The sequence below is a fragment of the Odontesthes bonariensis genome, chromosome 22 (genome assembly GCF_027942865.1).
Source record: "Odontesthes bonariensis isolate fOdoBon6 chromosome 22, fOdoBon6.hap1, whole genome shotgun sequence".
NCBI classification, from domain to species: domain Eukaryota; kingdom Metazoa; phylum Chordata; class Actinopteri; order Atheriniformes; family Atherinopsidae; genus Odontesthes; species Odontesthes bonariensis.
Genome location: NC_134527.1, coordinates 6,918,914 through 6,941,744, shown reverse-complemented (window position 1 = coordinate 6,941,744; position 22,831 = coordinate 6,918,914). Strand labels below are relative to the sequence as shown.

General features: G+C 41.8%; 1 protein-coding gene across 2 annotated transcripts; it reads right to left on the bottom strand.

Moving 5' to 3' along the window:
• Positions 1 to 142: 142 nt before the first annotated feature.
• Positions 143 to 22,299, bottom strand: vsig8a (V-set and immunoglobulin domain containing 8a). Of its 2 annotated transcripts, XM_075455562.1 has the most exons (9): positions 22,256 to 22,299; positions 20,391 to 20,542; positions 20,187 to 20,293; positions 17,722 to 17,897; positions 14,067 to 14,280; positions 12,595 to 12,747; positions 11,328 to 11,450; positions 7,637 to 7,778; positions 143 to 2,121 (listed from the first exon to the last, which is right to left on the bottom strand). In XM_075455562.1, the coding sequence occupies exons 3-9, from the start codon at positions 20,284 to 20,286 to the stop codon at positions 1,941 to 1,943; spliced, it is 1,089 nt and encodes a 362-aa protein (XP_075311677.1). In that variant the 5' UTR covers positions 20,287 to 20,293; positions 20,391 to 20,542; positions 22,256 to 22,299; the 3' UTR covers positions 143 to 1,940. The 2 variants fall into 2 exon arrangements, with proteins under 2 accessions (XP_075311677.1, XP_075311678.1); XM_075455563.1 differs by lacking the exon at positions 22,256 to 22,299 and having other exon boundaries at positions 20,391 to 20,671.
• Positions 22,300 to 22,831: the final 532 nt, after the last annotated feature.

The following is a 22,831-nucleotide window of genomic DNA, read 5'->3' as shown; positions in this document are numbered from 1 at the left end:
CCTGCCGTTGCGGTGCTTAGTGTTTCCTTTTATTCCTACTCCTTTCCCGGTGCCAGAAATACTTCTCAGATGTACAGACATATGCAATGCAGAGTGCTGGCGTGCAGCTTTCTGTCGGAAGCATCAAGGAATCGGCTGACTCTCAACTTTGGGTTTTACTGAAACTGAGATTTTTGTTAACTTTGTTGTCTCGGTTCTCTTTAAAGGGGAGATACATTTTTGATTACATGAAACCTTCACAGACATTAAGTCTCTTGACCAATTCTTGGCCTTAGAACCAACCTTAAAGGAGACATATTATGCCCCTTTTTTTTTCTACAAGACACCATTTCCTGAGATCTTAATGAAATGTCAAAGTACCACAGAGAGATAATACAACCGCACCCTCCTGGGTCCTCTTTACAGAGCCCTGTACTTAGCAGACGGTCTCAGGGCGTGGAGTGAGCCACTTCACCCCACCCCTCTTATCCACGGGGTGTGCCTTATTCCACATTACTGCTGTATGAGAGAGCATTCAGTACATAACAAACCAAGCTCAGACTACCACACACCAAACTGGTCATTTTCTTCTCAGATATTTGCATTTTTTCTCATTTACTGGTCAGTCGGAACTAATACCTTTTATTTTTTTTAGCTACAGTCACACATTGAACTGGCCCAGGTTTTTAAAAGCCCACACCTCAGATAGGACCACTCAACCTGCATCTAGGCTCGGTAAACTCCGGTTTCACCGTCCGTCATTTCTCTGCGTTTTGTTTAAGAGGTAAATGTTAAAAAAAAATTTGGCTTATAATGCTTATATAAGCAACCTATGTTTAGATTTATTTTTGTAATGTCGACTTCTGATGGCGGGCTACTGATGCTGCATTCAAGTGGGCAATCAGAATCGCCAACTTCTGACAAAGAAAAAAGAAAGAAAGAACACCAAGAATTTGGATTTCCTAGACAGGATTTAAAACGATATAGAAAGTGCTGGTGGAGCATTATTAGCTGGGTCCTCTTTTAAGTGAACTGCTTAACTGCTGATGGGAATTTGCTGTAGCACAACAAAAAGCAAGAACAAAAGTGCTCCACTTTCTACCTCTGAGGTACAGCTAATGCAGCATGATTTGAAGTTGTATGGCGATAAAGATGAGCAGGTTGGGTATTACTACTCTGAGCTGGGGGGGTTGTGGTATGGCATTACCCAGCAAATCAAAACAGAATGAAATCACTGAATGAGATATTTTCACATCTACACATCCCCATACAACTTGTTTTATGGAGCTTTTGAGGTCGGTAGTTCAACACATGCTCTCAAACACAGGAAAAAGTTTGGTTGGCCCGCTCATAATATGTCCCCTTTAAGATTTTCCACAAACACGTCTGTCTCAGCAAGGTGTGTTGCTGAAACAACAGCTAAATTAAAGACTACCGTCATGCTGCAAAAGGATCGAGAAACAGTTCAGTCATCTAAACAAGTTGAGATGCCGTCACACTCTCAGTGCAAACACTGAGCACGTCAGCTCCGGCTGGTTCACAATGAATTACGGAGCAGAAGATGCTGATATGTTTAGCTTCTAAACTTTTGACTGTCTATGACGTGTGCCATTGAGAAGGCCCCTCACCCCGAGGACCACAAACTCCCAGCACTGAGGTCGGCTGGAACTGGGGGAGGGTGTTAATGGACCGTGTAGTTGTTTTTTTTATGTAGTGGACAAAAACCCATTGCATGTGACTATTGCTGTCAACTCTTGTCAGTTCATCTTGGAAAAAATACGTACCTACTTGTGTACAATTTTTTTTTTTTTTTTTTTTTTTTTTTTTTTAATGGTTGACTATTTCCAAATGAGGTCTATCATGAAATAAATATCTCTTTTGATTCAGTTTGGAGACTGCGTTATCTGTCATTCTGTGTCCCACGTTCAGACACACCTGCAGGAGCTGAAATCTTCTGGGTGTCACACTGCATATCCGTACTCGCCATCATATTGGACTGGTGCGTATTTGACCGGTGTGTGTCCTCGGCTGTGGCCCTCGTTTAAGGAGCCCACCTGACAGTAAGTCACCTGCGGGTGCTGACCGGAGCTCCGGCCTGTGTGCCGACTGACCGGGCGGCTGTCAGGAGGCGGCGCGTCCTCCCTGTTTGACATCAAAGCAGAAAAGATGGTTTAAAAAAAAATAATAATCATTTTATCGTCCAGGACATGATTTAATTTGATGTAGTTCATTGATTTATTGTAGGAACCTTAACCCAAAGTTGCTCACTGCAAGTTAATCATTAGAGTTCTGAGTAGTCACTCTTAATATCAAGTCAAGACTCATTTTCTTTTTGTTTTCCAAAACATTAAAAGATATTTCAAAGAGTAATATGAAGCACCAAATCATCCCAATTAATAAGGTTCTGTTTTTAAAGATTATAGTGTCCAAGGTTCCTTTCCCTGCTCGCTCCTGACACTGCAGGTATTTCTAAAAGATAGTTGACCCCCTGGTTGTTTCTGTATGCGTGTAACCCCCCCACGCACACACACACACTTCCCACAGTGGGCATACAGTATTTACTATGCAAAATAATGCTGCCCTGTAGGTATGAGAGGAATCTTTGTGTATACCTATTTGAAGATTCTTCCCATGGGTGCCTACTTTAACAGAGAACCGGCTTTACCTTTCTCTTCTTCCAAAGCAGAATATTCACGCTGCTGGTTCTTTCAACCACCAACACTTGACGAGCAGCCTTCTCTTCCCTCGTCAACAATGCTGCCAACTTTCAAGTGCAGATGCTAGATTGGATTTTGCATTTATGTAATGTTGGAATACCAGCTGGTATCTGCTCTTCCGTCAAAGAAAACACTCACTATTGAATTTTGCAGTTTTTTTTCTGCTGTGGAAGTCTTTTTTTCTTTTGTTTTCTAAATTTGCTGGTGAGAGAAATACATTTCCTCTTGTGGAGCTGAGATGGAAAAAGCTGCTGTAGAAACCCCAAATGCAGTAAATTCAATTAAATGGCAATTAGTTATCTCACTTCCAGGCTATTTCCACATTTGTTTTGTTCTGCTGGGGAAGTTATTTGCCTCATTGTTTCCTATAAAAGCTGAAAATATTAAACACGCATGCAATATGAACTGGATTTGGAATTTTATGCCTTTTCATTTGCACTTGTAGCTCAATATAATAATAATAAAAATAGATTTTAAACATTTTATCACCACTCAAGGAAAGAATCCTCCTTTTATAAGCCTGTAATTTGTACCTGTTATTAAATGACCTAATTAAATCTGCTGTAACATGAAATGTTCCATGAAAAGCTCTCCACAGAAACTTTAATTATCTCCATAGTTTCCCTTCAGCTATGCATGTTCAAAGCTTCAGAGTCTTTCGGAAGCTCATTGTTTTGGTTCTGCAGCCCCCGTCTTAGCTCAGTCTCTCTGCTCTTATCAGCGGTGCCCCAAGAAGCGGCTGCTTCCGTTCCGACAGCCACGATAAACCCACCGCCACCCGACACCATCGAACAGCAGACAGACAAAGTCATCGATTAGCCGGCGAAGAATCCACTGTTGTACAGTTTATGATTTATTCATGAGGTGGACTGAAACATGCCACCATTACGTTCATCCTATATGTTACCCAAATTCCACAAAAGTTGGGACACTGCGTCGTGCAATGATTTACAAATCTACTTGAAACACAATAGAACATAGGAAGCATATCAAAAAGTGCATGAAAAATATTAGCACATAAGCTCATCTTGAATTTGATGGAAGCCACACAAAAAGGTTGAAATAAAAGCTGAAGAAAAGAGTGCTATGAAGAAACAGCTGGAGGAAAGTGTTGCAACTGATTAGGGTCATTGACAGCAGGGCAGAGGCATGATTGGGTATAAAAAGAGCACCTTAGAGAAGCAGCCTCTCAGAAGTAAGGATCAATACTGTACACAAGACAGGTGGCTGTTTGCACGGGGGACACAAGGGAATTTATACATTTATATATTTACATATATTTTATATGATTCTGTCATGGAGGCACTGCACAGGCTCAGGAACACATCCAGAAATCATTGTCTGTGAACACTGAGCCATGCAGGTTAAAGCTCTACCCTCTACAGAAGAAGCCATATGTGAACATGATCCAGAGACGCTGCCGTCTTCTTTGAGCCAAAACCCTTTTAAATGGACTGAGGCAAAGTGGAAAACCGTTCTGTGGTCACATAAGTCGAAATTTTTATTTCTTTTTAGGAAATTATGGATGTCTCGGCCTCCAGACTAATGAGGACAGGGAGCATCTGGCTTGGTATCGGCACTCATATCAAAAGCCTGCCATCTTTGAAATGGGGGTCCATCGGTGTCATAGAACTGGCGATTTCCACATCTAAAAAAGGCCCCATCGGTGCTGAAAGGTGCTGCCCTCATCCAAATGACGTCTTTTTCAGGGAAGGTCTTGCATATTTCAGCAAGACAACATCAAACTGCATCTATTACAGCAGCATGGCCTCATAGTAGAAGACTTCGGATGCTCGACTGCTCAGAGCATTCGGAGCATCATGAAATGCAAAGTACGTCAAAGACGATGCAGGACTGTTAAGGAGCTAAAATCCTGTCCAAACAAGAATGGGACAATGTTTCTCCCGAAGGTCCAGCAACTGGCCTCCTCAGTCCTCAGACATTTACAGACTGCTGTTAAAAGAAGATTGGCTATAACACAATAGGAAACATGATGCTGTTCCATTTTTTTTTTCCCCCAACATCTTGCTGCCTCAAATTCAAGATGGTCCAGCGTTTTTCACGAGACCATAAAATGTCTCACTTTCAGCGTATTATATGCTTTCTATTTTTCTCTTGTGAACGAAATATTGGTTTCTGAGTTTTGCAAATCATTGCATTCTGTTTTATTCACATTATTACACAGTGTACCACAGTTTCTTTGGAATTTGGCTTGTATTTACTAGATTTTACCGATGGGCTTTACCAGAAATTATTTAAACTTTATATTTAATTGAAAAGGGAACAAAGACGACATGTAAAATGTTCATACAGAGGATTTGTCAACTGTGGTGTACATAACCATCTGTTGGCTTCCAGGTTCAAGTCAATCTAAGCAATCTACCATTTCACACATCTGTTACGGTGTCATTGTTTTCCCAGTCGTACTCAATTTAGATTGTTACATTCATATTAATTGATTTAAAATAAACTGTACTGCAGCTCCTGTGTTTTGAGTCCCTTGACTGAGTATTAATCATCTGAACTTTTTCACCAGCAATGGGTTTTTTGTCTTTCTCTTCTTTGTTTCTTTTTTTTTACCTTGAGCAGACGCCTACCTAAAAGATTTCAATGTTGCCGTGGCTCAAACTAATAACTTCACCGTCTCTGCCCTACAGACTTTGTATATTATATTGATATGAGGAGAGTTGAACCTCTGTACGTCATAGAAATGGAAAAGTCCACATCAGCATTGTGCTTCTTGGTCTCCTGTACACAACACTGGCCTCCCACACTGAGACCGCTCACATGTCAATGTCTACTCTGAAAGCATGTGGGCTGTTTTCCACAGTTGAAACAGAACTGTATATATTTTTGAGAAACAATGTTTATTTAAAAAGGACAAGTCCTTCCGGAGATGTCAGAATAGGGGGTCAGTCACAGATCTTCGCCCCCGCGCACCTCTGCATTCAACACAAATGCCTTTTTTAAACTTCCCAAAATAAGAAAAAGTTGGGTTGTTGTCAAAACAGCACATAGAAATGCAGTTTTTCACTTTTATTTCATTGCAGACAGTACAAACCTATCGTAATAAGTTTTGTAATAGTTCTGTCTCATCATTTTATCGGTAATATAAGAAATGCACCGGTTTTTGCATAATTTTTTTTGGTCAGCAAAGGTTTTACCACTCTGTAAAGTTGCCATTTCCTCTCACAACACTTCAGACACTCTGCACTGAGGACTCCAAGCTTTCAAAAGCTTTCACAAATTCCCTCTTGGTCACGACTGCAGCCAGTCGAGTACTTGTGACCTCCTCAGCCAGGCCTCTGCAACGTGAGCAGAATCTGGGTTTGCATTCTCATGTTGAAAAATGCATGGACATTCCTGGAAAAGATGTCACTTTTGAGGGCAGCATATGTTGCTCTTAAATCTCAGCGAACATTTCTGCATTAATGATAAACGTATTAGGTGAACTTAAAGGTTAGCATTAGCATGTTAAATCGCTTATAGGTTAGCATTAGCACACTAAATCGCTTATAGGGTGTATATACAGTGGATGGTTTATAATGATGAAGTTAACATGCTAATATTTAACGAGTAATTAATTTTTTATATATATTTTTCAGATTGAAGATGCTCACTGTCTTATTTTCAACATGTTGGATGCTAATTAGCCACCTTTGCTGGTTAGCACTACAAAACAGTTAGCAGAGATAACGGATGAGAATGGTGACTCTCAGAGCTACTGTGAGAGAAATATCCTTAATTTTAAAGACTGGTATTCAGATTTCCTGGTGGAATCTCACCATAACTTTTCAGTTTTATCAGCTGTAGTCAAGTTTGTGGTTATTTCACATGAATATGTGACAAATGGTTCAGAATGTTGTCGTTTTTTTGGTTTAACTTTAAATTACCTTCAATAATGTAATAGCTTCAAATGCATCTGCATGACAAGTTGAGATGTTGCAACACCTTTTATTAGACCCATGAATTATTGGTTATGAGCAAAATGCATTTTTGTTGATTGCGGCATTGCGTAGAAGTAAAATGCTTCCTCTATAAATGGGATGTTGAGTGTGTGCGCCAAGTTAGGTTTAATTTGGTCTTTCCTGTTTGGCAGCTTTACAGCCAATTTGGATTGGCTTTGAGTGGCAAGCCCTTCAAAATAAGGGAAATAAAATCTAGTTGGATATTGATGCTTTGAGAACTGAAAAAAAAAAATCATTCTGACACCTGGTTGAAATGTACCATGCATAGTACACATTAAAGTTTAACCCAGTGGTGACACAAGAGTGATCGCGCTGCAGACACAAAGCTAGATAAAAACAAGGTGCTGTATCTAATCAGTTTGGTTCTGGAGGCTGACATATAGACTGCAGTGGAGAGGCAACAGAAGGAGGAAAAGGAAGGGCAGGGATGTCTGCACAAATTTGCTGCCCAGCCCCCAATTACTTCTCAGCACCTGGAAGCATTTTCTCATTGCTCTCTGGGGGATTTTGCTCCTCCCATTCAAATCTAGTTCCAATATTTAATAGAGCAGTATGATGTAGGTCTCAGGCAGAAACACTCGGGGATGGTTTGTAAAGACGATGGAGCCTGCCAACTTCCATGAAAGACAGAGAAAATCTACAAGTGAAAGCTCACATTACTTAAATATATTGCTTAAACTTATATTCAAGGTTTGAATGACTGAATAAGGTTTTCTGTTTGTTTGTTCAACACGCTTTTCTCACTATGCATTTTTGTTGTATTCACGTGCTTCTTGACAGGCTCAAAATCAAGTCCGGCATTTTCATTCTCTACATTTCCAAACAGCTTTAACATGTCTGGTTTATAACTGGTCTACACCAACACAAGGGGACTGGGAGAAAGAGTGTGGTCACGTCATCGACTCGAGTTTCAGACCTCTTATCGCCTTTAATCTTTACTCTGCTTTATCTGCGGGAGATGCACGGTTGTACCTGATCTCATTGGAGAACTCCTTCTCATAGTCATGTCTGTTGCTTAACTTCCCAAAAAGAAGCCCAAGGAAGACCAGCAGGATGAAGATGAGGAGCAGCGAACCCACAGTGGTGCCCACTATGACCGCTGCTCTGTTCGGGGCTGCAGAATGAAAAATGAGGAATTAGTCACTCAGCTCTAAGACAGTAAAGAGCAAAGAACCCAAATCAGTGCGATGCTCTTGTCGCTGAGACACTCCTGACATTTGTCGCTTGTGTAGTGTTCAACATTATGGGATATAGAGTGTGTGTTAACAGTTAGGTGAAACTGAGAGCTTTGAAGCTAGCCAATTAAACATAAGATCACTCCACCAAATTCAATCCTTGAACAAAAGGTCAGAGTTCTTTGAGAAGCAGCGTTAAGGTCAAACTCAAATGGATTTCATCAAGTCATCGGAGGCCGGTTTAAGTGGATCAACCTGCAGCCATTTTTCACTTGTTAGAAATACATTTCCAGCTGAACATTGCTGATAAGGTAGCACTGTGAAACTGATAGGCCATGTTGGAACCCAGTGAAAGTGTTAGAGGTCAAATTGTTATCCCAAGCAAAGAGAGGCTTTTTCAGCCCCAGATCATAGCTGGGAGTTGTTTACAGGGGCTTTGTGTCCATCAAGTGTAAAATACTTTCAGTAGATTAGATCACTCTTATCCAAAGCACATCCACAAGGACTTAAAGTGAGCAACATCAAAAGATTAATACGTCAAGCATTGTTACTGAGAGAAAGGGAAGCATCTTCTGAAGTGGGATTTGTCTGAAGTAATCGTGTGGAGTCGGCGTCTTACATGTAGTAGACAGTCAGAACGCTCATGTGCGAACTAAAGCTCAAAGCTACTCAGAAGGGGGCCACGAGAAAACCAAATTTCTCACCTCAAACAGAAATTTCATCGCAGTTTCAGCAAATCCTTTACCGTTTTTCCACGGTCTCATTTCAAACAGTTATACGTGGTAGCATTTAGCCTTTAGGACCTTCTGTGGTTAGAGGAAAACATTTTATAAGTTTGAGTTGTTTTAGATTGAGAAAATCTTATTTTCATAGCATCCTTCTGAGTAGTTAACTTTAGCTTAGGAGCAATTTCTGATTCTCCAAAATATAAGAGTTTGATTGCTGTATTCTGCAGGTAGTCCCTTAATACTTACCACAACTCCACCTCAAAGAAATAATTATTCTATCACAAAGTTGGCTTCACTTGCCCTCCCTGTTTCTCTGACTCAGTTTACTACACTCTGTTTAGGACTTCTAATTTATCCGTAAATGTTTGAATCAGATTGCAATTCTCAAGAAGAGGAAACTAAATTAATTATACAAGACTCAAAAGTATAGTTATCAAAATGTACTCCTTGCAAACTCTTGGCTCCCAGCCAGCTCTGGCTCATGACTTCCTGGCTGAGTACTTAAGGGGGGCTCAAGGTCCCACCGCTCCGGAACTCCCGACTTGTCCGGCCCAAGGCTAGCCAAAAGGGTTGATCAACCAGGAACTCGGTTAACAGAGTGGATCCCTGCCAAGCTATCCCCATTGTTCTAGATATCCAAGCTCTTTCAAACATGAGCTGACTTGGCGTGCTTGTGGCTCCAGAAGTCCCTCTCATTTGCCCGAGTTCCTGCCTGAGCGCTGGGGGTATGGGGTCTGCTAGCTTCAAACTCCCTTGGTACAAGTTCCCTTGGTTCAAGCTCCCTAGGTACAAGCTCCCTTGGTACAAGCTCCCTAGGTACAAGCTCCCTAGGTACAAGCTCCCTAGGTACATTCACTTGAGAAACACTTTGGCTAGCCCAACCTTATGACCAAACAATCTCGCAGCTAGTTCTTGGTGCAAATTGTGGCTAGCGAGCTCTCAGCTGAGTGAACCTAAGTCAGCTAGCTTCTTGGCCAGCTCCAGGCTTCCGCTGCTAGCTCGGCTAGCTAAGAACTTTGGTTTCTCACTCAGCTTTGCTAAAATTTAATATACTAATACTATATTTTAATATAAAATGTAGTTGGCACAAAACTAGTTGTTCCAAAATAGTAAATATGCAAGTTACCAAATCATTGTCTTTTAGTATATTAAGGCTTAATCTGACTACAAGTACACTCAAGTACAATGCTAAAATTTTAAATTACCTACCACATTTATTTTTCACCAGGGTATGCATTTGCTGTAACATATATAACTACAGTATGTCACCTTTAAAAACCCTTACCATTTACAGGTATTTAAAAAGTCCATGGATTAGCTTCTTCCACCAGTCTCTGCAACCACCTTTAAAGCTCGTGTAGCCAAGTAAACACTAACAAGACATGGTAAGTGGACGTCATGTATGAAGAGGTATAAGAGGTATGCTGGACAGATGTTAGACATGCTGACCAATAGAAAATAAAACTGCATCTATTCACAGAACAGTGAAAAAAAATGTAGCGCCTGTACAATTACTGAGCCTTGATTGTGAAACTGCAACATTCTGGACTGTGGATCAGTGGGTATGAGATGGGTTGCCATGGGCACAGGAACCCTAATTTGCCCTTAAAATGTAAGAAAATTGTATGAATAAATTGCTTACACAAATTTGTGATCTAATCTACTGAAAGTATTTTACAGTTGATAGACACAAAGCCCCTGTAAACAACTCCCAGCTATGATCTGGGGCTGAAAAAGCCTCTCTTTGCATGGAATAACAATTTGACCTCTAACACTTTCACTGGGTTCCAACATGGCCTATCAGTTTCACAGTGCTACCTTATCAGCAATGTTCAGCTGCAAATTTCTGTTATAGGCATAAAAATGTAGAAGCATTGTATATAGGACAAGAGAAAACAACAAAACAAAAATACTATTGTGCAGCAAACGTATTCTATAATGTCCTGTTAATTATCTCGCAAACTCCTGGCTGAGTTCCTGAGCCTCGGGGTTGGAACCCCTGTTCTGGAACGACAGCCTGCATTTGAAATGAAAATTAATTATTCGGTGCCCAAAGCAAAAAATCTGAGCGCTGAGTCAAGGCACTATGGACTCAATAAGATGAACGTTCAGGGGCCCGCTCCACAGATCACGAGGCACACGGAGACAAACTCATTTTATGGAGCCGAAGACTGCGGTCTGCTTCTTTGAGTCTAAACCTAAGCGATGATTTGCTCTGTAATAGCATGCTGAATCACTGACTGTACTCTCTGCTGCCTGTGTCACAGTCGCCACATTCATTCCACATGATGCAGCTCTGCTATACATCTGCTTCCTGTCTCGGTAAGAGCTGATTGGACATTAATAATAAACTGCTCTTTTTTCGTGAATTCTGTCTCTGTATTTTCACTTTACCTCTGATATTCTCTTTCTCTCGCTTCATTTGCTCGTTCGAAAGCAAACAGAGTCGTGTTCTGATTTACTCTTATGGGACTTTGCGGCAGTCACGAGGAGCAGAAAGCAATACCCCTACACGAATAAGGTTATTTCTAGCCGTTGAATGAGATCCTGTCATCTTCGAGAATGACGCGCTCATGTCACTGAGCACTGCAGCTGAAATCCTGTGTGTACAAAGTGGAGCAACGAGGAGATTGTGGCACAGCTACAAAGAGAGGAGAGTAAAGAGGATGAAATCTAAAATCTGGCTCTCTCATGATCGCATGTGTGCGTCATGCGTGGTGTGTGAACAGGAGCATTCTGTGTGAGGGTGTATTATCTTACGCTTGTTGGCTTTCAGGTTGATCCGGCAGTGTTCGGCTCCAACAGCATTGTTCACCTCACAAAGGTAGATCCCGGCAAAGCTTTGAGAGTGGTTGCTGATCTTCAGCTCTCCTGTCACACTGTCTGACAGAGAGTGCACATCAGGCGATTAATTGGAGCAAAACATGCTGTACCTTCGTTATGAGGTGCTCTAAATATTCACACTTTTTCCATTTCCAGCAAATGTGAGAACTTTTCTAAGAGTTTCAATCAATCTGTAATTTGTTCACGTCGATTTGAAAATATGATGCCAGCATAGCACTGAAAAGGCTGGCGTAAAGGCATCTGTACCATCAGGTTATATCACTCTTCCTTTCAGTTCCACTAATTAATTACCTGGGAATTCAGAACACTAATTGTTGAGGTTTTCCAGGGGAATCTGTGTCCAGGCTGGATAGTTTCTCTAATATTTGGCTCACAGAACACGTGTCCACTGTCTTTCTGTCCATCTGAGATGAGTTCAGGCCCAGACATCTCTGATTAATGGCCTCCTTCTTGTGTAATACTGTTTCACTTTCCAAGGTACCCCTGAGCTCACCGGGCTGTTTAGATCATGGTAACACAACAGCTTCTAATGTCAGGCAACGTCAGTACATGTTCTGTACTTGGCCTTTATGGACGGACTCCCTGAATCATTTTCTCAATATATTGTGCTGTAGATGTTACAGCACCAAAAGTCTTTGCAATCTTACATTGATTCTCTGAGTTTGGCACATCATTTGGTGGATGCCCCTTTTATACCTAATCCTGACACCCTAACCTCTCACCAGTTAAACCTATATTAAAGTTTTTACTGCATTGTAGAACATTTCCCAACCTTCTTATGGAAATGGGGCTTGTAGATTTCTCCCCATTATATATGCATGCAGTTTGGGTTTTGTGCCGTTCCCCGCTGCGAGGCGACTCTGATCAATGCAGTCTGCAGTAAACAATAATTCAGGAAATGGAAATTATATGTTGTTGATCCATCTGGGCAAGTAAAAAGTACCATTTTAAACCTAATGCTTAAAGTCCTTATTTCTCATTTTCTCCTGGATTAAATAAATAAAAAAACAAGAAATTAATTTTTGCTTTCTTTGCACTCAATAAGCACACGAACAGTCAGAAAGACATTCGTATTCTGCGCACAGCAGCCTTCTTCCCCATTCCTCTAACCCAACACACACTCCCAGCACACACACACTTTGATGTGTAGTAACATTATGACGTCAACAGAGGTCAGACTTACTCTGTGTGGCAGCAGAAGGCAGGGGCTCTGCACTCTGTCTCCTCCACGTGTATTTTAATGGGGGGGAGCCTTCAGCTGACAGGCAGTGCAGAGACGCAGCTTCGCCAACAAGCTCCCCACCTTCCACCCAGCACTTAGGTACAGATGGCTTCACTGCAATCACACAGCAAATGGATTTTTTTTAACATTGCCATTTCGATTCCATATCTAAGAACAGAAAAGAGAGAAAGAAAGAAAACTGGAGGGAGAGGGGGCACACACAACGTTTCGAGTTCTATATCTCCATGTATTCTCAGCTGAAAAAGAGATGTTCTGCAAAAGGAGGAATGAAAACGAGTGCTAAACTCACAGGGTTGAAACATAAAGGTACAAACGCAGTCCTAATTTAAAAAAGATTAAAGAAGAAAAGAAGAAAAGGCAAAGGCTGGAGGCATTCTCCAAACAACTTTTGTCCACACAACAAAACCAAGAACAGTTTTTAAAGTGACGTGCTGCTTCTCTGCACAGCCTGTGTTGTTGTCGGTATGAAAAGCAGCTGTTCCAGGCCGACGCGAGGGGTCCACCATTAATATTCATTCAGTGATGTGCTTGTTTCAAGTGAGAGGTGATTTCATCTGATTAATCTTTTATTTCAAATTGGGAATGCAAGTCAGTTAGAGAGGAGCACTTCAGTGGAAACAGCATAAAGGCAGTCGCACAGCTCCAAACTCAAGGCCTCCAACATCTTAGCACGTCAACATGTCAACGCAACAAAAAGTGTGTGAAATCCCTCCCTCTGACTGGAGGTTTGATCATAGTTTAGGTTGCAGACACTCCGAGACACCCTCAGATCTCCGTTGTCCGTGCTCTGACTGGTCAAAGCAGATGGCAAAATATGCAAACTCAAGCTGTGGACTGTCCAACACGCAGTAAAGGGGTAGAAACTGCCAGATTAAACAGGACACAGCAACAGGCATAGCCAAGTGGCTGGTACGGTGTACAGGAGCATCTGTGCCGCACTTGTGCTCGTACTCCCTAATCCCGCTGGGACACATCCCATGAGAGAGGCTGACAACAACACAACTAAGATCCTGAGGGACCGTGAGTTCCAGACAAACAAGCAGCTGCCGGCCAACCAACCAGTCGCACAGCAGTGGTGGTTAACAAGGAGCAGAAGACAGCAGTTGGGATAATATTGGAAATCCCAGGTGACAGTGACCTCAGGAAGGGAACTGAGAGGTATCAGAGGCTGTAGGAACGACACAAACAGATGGTGGAACCAAAGGTGATATAAGTGGGACAAATTATTCACGAATATGTCAGTGAACAGCTAAAACCACCAAAAGTGTCAATGTCCCAATATCTGTGGACCAGCAGGTGACAGTGGCATGCGGATTCTCCTGAACTCTGTGGTTGTTAAAAGTGACTGACATAAATAATGCAGCCAGGTGACAGGTGTTAACCCCAGGTTGCAACCCGATGCCCAGTCTCACCCATTACCACCAGTGACATCTTCCGAGCGTCCACCCCTGGTGACTTCTTCACTTTACACTGGTAAGTAGCACTATGAGCAGGTGACAGCTGCCGGATCGAGAGAGAAGCGTCCCCCTTGGAGGGGTCGCCTGCAGCAAAGCTGAGCCCTTCTGCGAAAGCGTGGTCACCGTGGTGACCGTGGTGGTACTCGGCGCCGCCGCTGTACGACACGAGCTGACGGGGAAATAAAGACAAACAAAGCAGAGTTGCACAAATGACTCTAAACGGCTCCAAATTGATTAAAAAAAAAAAAGCACAATTGCTAAATTAGAGGACCAAATGCAAAGTTTTTAGCCGTGACTGAGGATCAGCTCCCGGCTCTGGAGCTTTATGGAAGTCTTTTCTAATCTCTGGTAGCTCATTGTTTTAGTTTAACAGGACATTTACTGTGAAGTTCGGTCTCTGCACTCCCACTGGCTCTTTTCCATCAGCAGCAGGGAGCTATTTAACACCCCCCCCCCCTCCACCCAAAAAAAAACAAAACAGAGATAGACTCAGCCAGAGATACAAGACTCGGCGTGTGCCTCCTGCCAAGCGCCACCAGGCAGACCAATGCGGTGAGAAACCAGCCAGAGAACAATGCAGAGAGATATTTCTAATTATAAGCTGAAACCAGCTGCAGATCAGAAACACAATCCCTAAAGGTTTCCTACTGGATCTGCGCCTTATGATGATAATTGTGTTATTTCCTTGTCTTGTGAATATGCAAATGGGTACCTGTTCGCTCACTTATTGACAAAACTGTGCATTTGGCAGCTTCTTTTTTTTTACTTCCTCAAATATTTTTGATGAATTTACTGTAAGACGCCATTAAGAAAGCATACCTTTCGCTGTCTATCACATTTGTCCGGCACCAGAGCCATTAGCACACTTTGGTAACGTCTCTAAAGTAGCAGGAAGTGATTAACGTTCGTATGGACAGGGAAAACCCTGTTTTCCCACAAAGAGGAAAAAAAAATCCCTTCAAACCCTGAAGTTTTAATTTAAAACCTTTAAAAAGTGAAAAGGATCATTCTAAAGAAAAAATGGGTAAACCACAAGGTTAAGAGTTTTACAAGAAGATGAGGAATGGAGGCAGATTTTGAAGTTTTTCAGGATCACTTCCAGAGATACTCATTGCACGGCTCGCAAGCCACATGCAGCTCCTCAAGCTTTGATTGGTGGCTCGCAGTCGCATGGTAGCTTATAACAATATGGTAACAATAACAATAATTTTTTTCAAAAAACACACAGCGAATACTGCACGTATACTGCAGTATTTTTTTTATTAAGTTTGCGTTTTTGTAGTATTAAGTATTAAGTAGTTTGCTGTTTCTTTTTTGTGGGATGTTTTATATGTAGAAATGCAAATTTGCAAAAGGGGACTTTAGTTTGTTGTCGTAAAAGTGGCTCTTCCCTTGATTTTGCTCTGCCAATGTGGCTCTTATGAAAAAAATAGTGAGTATCACTGATCTAAGTAGTGATTTGTATAACCGTTTAGCTGGCCTGATTGTCTTCTGAATCCCGATTCCCTAAAACATACGATGCAGATCAAAGAGTTCCTTCATTTCGTGGGTACACGCTTTTCAAATGATTTGCTTATAATTTCAAACATCTCTTTCCAGATAGAACCCAGTTCTACTTCAAGGGAGAAGTGGAATCAACATTCATTTCATCCAAATAAAGTAACACACATATCTGCAGTGAGTGCACATGAAGGCAGCCGGATGCACAAAGGTACAGACAAGACATGTATAAAGTTCAAAGTCTCAACAAGTCACTGAATAGTGGGAGAATGCTTGGAGATTCCATATCAGGGATCTTTTTATAGACACAACGTCTACCCATGAAAATCACTTTTTAAACTCCTCAAGGACACGAGGAAAAACTTTTTAGCGCAGACACGTTTATTTATTTACAGTACGGTCATTTGAAAAAAGAAAGCATAAAGTTTTTATGTATAAGGAAATAATGAAAACTCTGGTAATTACAGGTTGTAGAATCAGGTAAGCACAGCCGCGGATGAACAACAACACCTATCATTTGTTAAAGAATCAGCAAAGTGAAAACGCAGAAGCAGCGTGAGAAAAACTCAGGAGAGAGAGAATGATTCATAAGCTTGTAGAACCGCCTTCAGCAGCACTGACGTGAGTTTTCTGCGTGATGTTTGGCCCACTGATCATCCCAATCATGCTTCAGTTCGTTAAGGTTTACGGGTACTTGGTAATGCACTGCTCTGTTATGACCCACCAAAGAACCTAAATCAGGCTGAGGTCTGGACTTTGACGGGGTCGTTTTTCAGTCATTCTGTTACAGACTTGCTGCTGTTCTTTGGACCACATTACATTACCTAGTTTTGGCCAAGAGTTCTACTTTGTCATACAGAGGAAGTGATGGTCAACTCGGTGACTGCAAGGCCTCAAGGTCTGGTGGCGGCAAAGCGAGCCAAACTCATCAGCCCTAACATCTTCTATGCTAAATGAGGCCTGTGGAGTCTGAGCTGGAGAGTTGGAAAGATTAGCCACTGTCTGGAGTGTTTTCCACTTGTTGAATAATCTTTCTCTCTGTAGATCAGTGATACTCACTATTTTTTTCACAAGAGCCACATTGGAAGAGCCACTTTTATGACAACATACTAAAGTCCCCTTTTGCAAACATGCATTTCTACATATAAAACATCCCACAAAAAAAGAAACAACACAGCCAATGCATTTTCAATTAAGACCACATTTCCCTTAATACTGGGATGAGCGGAAGCTGGCATGCATGTCCCTGACTTTCTTCATGTTGTATTTGTAGTTTGTTGTTGTAATCATAGTGAGACATTCAGGATGAGCATGTTTTTTGTGCTGGTTTTTGCCCTTTTTTAATTAAAAACTGATCCATTTTGCCTGCATCTCGCGCTGGCTAAAGGAGCTAGCATGCACTGCGGTCAAGTGTGACGGTGGTTTAAGCGGGCTGCGTTGCCAGGTTTAACAGTGTGCCCCCTTTAGGAAACACCATTAAGTCTTAATTAATACTTAATACTACAAAAACACAAACTTAATAAAAATACTTAATACTGTGCAGTATTCGCTGTGTTTTATTTGGAAAAAAATATTGTTATTGTTATCGTATTGTTATAAGCTACTATGCGACTGCGAGCCACCAATTAGAGCTTGAGGAGCCACGCAATGAGTATCTCTGCTGTAGAATGATGGACTTCTCATAGTTTGCAAATGTCCTTTTAACCCTTCCCAGATTGATGGGCAGCAACAATTGCTACTCTAAGATCATTGCTGATGTCATTCCTCCTTGGAATCGTGTGAACACACACCGCAACGCTCCAGAGCAGCAAACTGCCAAAACGTGTGCTTTTACAGAGGTGCTCACACTTACTGATGATCAAAAATCAAGTGCATTTAATTAGCAGCACCTGGATGCTACCTCTCCTCTCAATTCCTGTGGAAGCAGTATGTGTGCAACGGTGCACTTAGTTTTTCAAACACTGCTTCGGCTCTTTTTTTCTGAAAACATAATGACACTGCAATAGATGCAATAGCTCAGGCGTTGCTGTTCATCTGAGGTTGGATTGACCCGATTTCAACACCTGGTAGGGGGAAGATTATTTTCTATTCTCCCTGAAGCGCTGCTTACCATGTAGTCCTTCTGCGTGGTGTCTGGGCTGACCACAGACCACTCGATGTCAAGTTCTCCAGTGTCAAAAGGACTCGGTGTGTAGGCACAGCCCAAAGTCACACTCTCTCCCTCGGCCTTCTGGATAGTCTGTGGGCCCGTGGACATCACCGCCATCCCTTGTGCAGGTTTAACTTCTGAGGAAAATCAGAGCATTCTTCAAATCAATTAAAAACACACAAGAATCAGCTAATCTCTTTCATTTAATTGCCAGTGCAATGTGCACAGTTTTGTGGACAATCAATGTTAATTCAGGGTCTTTTCTTAAAGGAATTGCGGTTTTGAACTAACACAAACAAGAGCTTTTCAAGGCGAATACTCATTACAGCACTCCAAAAAAAAAGCCTAGACTCAGAGGGCAAGCATTAATGTAACTCTTGGCAAATCCTATCTTTAGACACTGTATTGCTTCTGCAACAAGAGCCCCCCACAGCACATTAATCTCAACAACAGTAACTAACTTCTGCAGTTTGCAAACAAACTGAATCAACGATGTAGAGGAAAAACTGAATTTTTTTTCTGCATTAACTTGGATTGTAGAGGCAGACTAACTCTTAAGGCAGCATAAAAAAACACAAAACACTTATTTTTTTATTATAAATCAATGTGCATGCATAATAAGAAAAGATGGAATTAAGAGTCCAAATTGCCTTCCAGCGGAATGTGATGCAAAACAATAATTGTGCTTTTCTGGGGTTTGAGTGTTCTGTTTTGTTTTATTAGAACAATCTGTGGAATCCTTTCATTCCCCGTCTCACCCCAACACTTCTGTCTTAATGTGTGTGAAATGAAACAGCATTTTAAATAACGCTGTTGGTTCATAGTACAGACTGTTTAGTGAGCTGGAGTTTGAGATGAGCTGCTCATCGCAGGGAATAATAATAATAAACAACAATAATGACAAAACAAGCACAAATTCCTGAAAAATCAGGGAGTAAACAGTCGTCTCGAAGAACAATCTCACAAAGAAGCACAGGATATAACACAATCTGTATTTCGCAGAAGTCTTGGCCCAACACTCATTTCTTTATATTTTGACTCTAAGCCATGCTTCCCTCCAGGTTTTCTGAGGGCTTTTAAACATTTTCTTTTGACATTGACATTTTTATTCATTTACTAATCTGAAAGTGATGTTCTGAAGTCCTTGAAGATGGACGTTTTCTGAAGTATGTGTATTTCTGTCTTCTGTTTTTTTTTTTTCATTATAATACTATTTGTGTCTGTCTGTGAAGCCACTTCACACTGACCGATCAATTATTCAAGCATAAATAAGGCACCTAGGTCAAGGAATGACGTGTTGTTTCTATGCATACAGGCGCAGACAACAGAATCATTACATTTTTTTACATTACATTACACTTAGCTGACGCTTTTTATCCAAAGCGACTTACAGCTATTTAGATACAGGGTATTGGTTACAGCCCCTGGAGCAATGTGGGGTTAGGTGCCTTGCTCAAGGGCACTTCAGCCATGGAGAGGTGTAGGGAGAGGTACAAAGTTACAATTCCAAATCAATTTTGAATTGTAACTTTACTGTTTGCTACCAGCAGCCTGTTGCAGAGACTAATTTCTTCCTTTGCATTTATGAGAAATACCAAAGTGACACAGTCTGAAAGACATAAAATAGAATTTTGCACCAACAAGGTGATTCCCAAAGAGCTATTAGCTAAAAATGTGGTATATCTCAGCATTGTGTGCAGTGTGTCCTTCAGGAAACTGGGCAAGTGGAAAACCCAATAATCATCTAAAAATCATCTACAGCAGATGAACAGAATCTGAAAGTGATGTCCTTAAGAAAGAGGAAAACATCCAGCAAAGACCTGACACAGGAGCTGAGAGATGCATCTGGACCTTCAGCTGATCCATCTGCTGTTGGCCCAAGCCTCATCAGGAATGGTCTCCATGGAAGGGCGGCTGTCAAGAAGGCCTTTTTAAGGAAGGGAAACAGGGAGAAAAGGCTGAGCTGTGCCAAATGATACAGGAACTGGAATGAAAATCAGTGGCAACAGGTCTGATGGAGGGATCCTCCCCATTGTTGAAGCAGTGTGGGATCATGTTGACAGAGAACGGAACAAAAGGCAGCCCACATCCAAAGAAGAGCTTTGGGATGTCCTTCAAGAAGCCTGGAGAACTATTCCTAAAGACTATTAAAAGAAATGGCAAGAAAGCTTGTCTAAGAGGGTTCAGGCTGTGTTGAAGAGTAAAGATGCTCATACAGAACAATGACTTTGAAGCTCGTTAGAATTATACAAAGCCTGTTTGTTTGCCTTATAAACCGTTCTTCCATTTCCGTTTGCACGTTTCAATAAACTGCAGGGTCTACCTCTCCCTTTTCCTGTTAATACATAAAGAAATGAGGGATGGCTCGGGAGTTCTGTGCAGTCATGTCAGCTTGAATTCAGATGTGCGTGTGCCTGTAGTGGTACCTGTGCTCAGGAGCGCTGCGGTGCATGCTAACAAGACAAAGATGCAGGGTGGGCGGCGAAGGCTGAAAGATCTCCTCAAATCAGCGTAGAGCCCGAACATACTGCTCCTATATGGAATAAAGTTAGTCCAGCAATCACGTTAAAACACAACATATCACGGCATATCAAACTGCTGACGGTTCAGTTCCATGCCGCAGATATCACCTGAACGCAGCTACTACACCCACAGAGTTGTCCGTGGAAAACACAGGCACAAACAGCACCTGATGCTCCAGCTTCACAGGCAGCTCCTCCTTTTACTTCTTCCTCATTAAAAATGAGGCCTTCTGATTGGATGGTGACACCACCAGTTTTACCTGTTTGCCAAAGAGTTTACTTGATACTGCTATTAAGCTGCTAAATCTACTTTCACACCCTTTAACACCTTCCGCAATGCTTTGGATTTGCCATCTCCCAACCAAAGGAGGAACTAATGTAAAATCAACAAAAGTGTCCCTGAGGAAACAAGCCTCCTTTGCAGCTGAATGAGTGTCCCAAGGAGCATCTTTGCAAACAAGTGAGACGCGATTAGACAAAACGTGCAGAATGTGATGAGAACTCTCCTCTGCTGAAAGGACAGCGCATGCAACATGCAGCTGCTTTATCTGGAATCAATACAACTGATTTTTTGCCAGCTTACTGAGGTGTGTCTCTATTCGTTTGAGCTCCCATTATTCGTTTTGTTAATCCAAATGAAAAATGATGGGGGAACAAAAAACCCCTCAACACTCCCTCTAATTTGTAGCTTACACTATGCACCACACAGTGTATAGTTGTATATGGTTGTCTTTTGTCTGACAAATAAAGGACGAAATAAAGAGAACAAGGTATAGAGTGACGCAAAACTGGTTATTCAACCAAAAACACGAGACAGCGAGCTTTGTCTGGGCTGCATAACCAGGATGTTTGAGAGAAGAAAGAAAAGGAAAACTGCAGGGTTTATCTCTGTGCCACATCTACAGGGAAAGAGCCTTTATAAATCAGATACAGTGGGATATCTTCTGGAAGACACACGGAGAAAATGGATTAGAAGCAAAGGATAAAGAGCTTTATCTGCACTCCAGTTGTATATGAAATATCAGGCATTTCTTTTACACCTTCATGTGAATTTTCTCCAGGCTTCAGTTCGTGTTTTCCACGAGCTTCTGGCAATTTTCGGAACTATTTTCATTTATCGCTACCAGCCGATAAAAGGAACAATGTAGGAGAGATCTGTAAATCTACCAAACCCCTCACTGACCCCGCACTCCCACTGGTTTCAAGCTTGAGCACATTCCAGTGCAGTTTTCTGAATAACTGCCTTTAAGGAGGCATTTGTGTAGGACTCGGATGGATTTTGCTGGAAGAAATGATATTTAAAGCCTTTAAAGGGACCCGACTCATACTCTTTACTTTTCTAAATGAAAATGTATATAGTCACATCCACAGTATTCACTCCTCCAAACTGCTTAACATTCAAGGGGAGTTCTAGGACCAAAGCACTGCTTTTCAGAACGCCATCGGTTAGTTTCCGCCAACATATTTCTTTGACTTGCATGCGCTCTCTGGTGCCATAGCAGCCCCATGATCTTCTGCCAATGACTACATTCCCTGAGTAATTTGTTGATTACTTGTTCATTGGATGGTGGATTTTCACAAGCGTATACTGTCACTGATATCGTGAATTTGAAGTTATTTTGGTTGTCAGAAAAAGAGGTAAAGAGAAAGTTAGTCTTTTAAAAAATGCCTGTGTTGAAGGTAAAACAGAAATTTAAAAAAAAAAATAAAAAAAAAAACTGTATTCATTAGTTTTGGAGACACTTCAAGTCTGATATGCTTCCACTATTAAAAAATTATCCAGTCTTTCTTGGCTTTGTTTGCTGGGAGTTCACACACACACACACACACACACACACACTCCTCTCTGCACAGTAGGCTCACAGGCTCAGCTGTTTCAGTAGCAAAGTGCACCATTATGAAAACCTGGACGATGTTCGAGAAGATATGGAAGATTAGGTGGGTGTGAGTCCGAGTCCGAGTCCATAGTTTACCGACACACTGCAGGCACACTCCCGCCTCTGTAACCGTCTGCTGTCACCGGGAAACTGACAGGAAACAACCGGAAATGAAGCCTACTAGTGTTTGTGTGTGTGTTGCTGTTTCCTTAGCTTTGCCCCCCGGTGGGAAAGGCCGGGGTCATATAGGACAAAGAACTGCTTTGAAGAGGAGTGAAACAAACGCTTAAAGAAAAGTCTTAAGCCCGATTTATGCCCTACGGAACCGGACGAAATACGTCTGTCCGGTCCATATTGCTCCCGGAGCTTCTGTTTATTACGCCTCCGTCCGTATGGCGCACTTCCGTAAGAAATCCTCTAGAGGGCGGTATTGAGGCCATGTTTCTCAAACCCGCGGCCGACAATGTGTCAATATAGCAGGGCTGTCAAACTGGTCCATGAAAGGGCCGTGTGGGTGCAGGTTTTTGTTCCAATCCTGGGACAGCACAGCTGACTTGTGTCCTTCAATCAACTGAAGTGGTAAGACCTTCAGTGCAGACAGTTCAGTTGATTGAATGAAACAATTCAACTGTGCTGTCGCAGGGTTGGAATAAAAACCTGCACCCACACGGC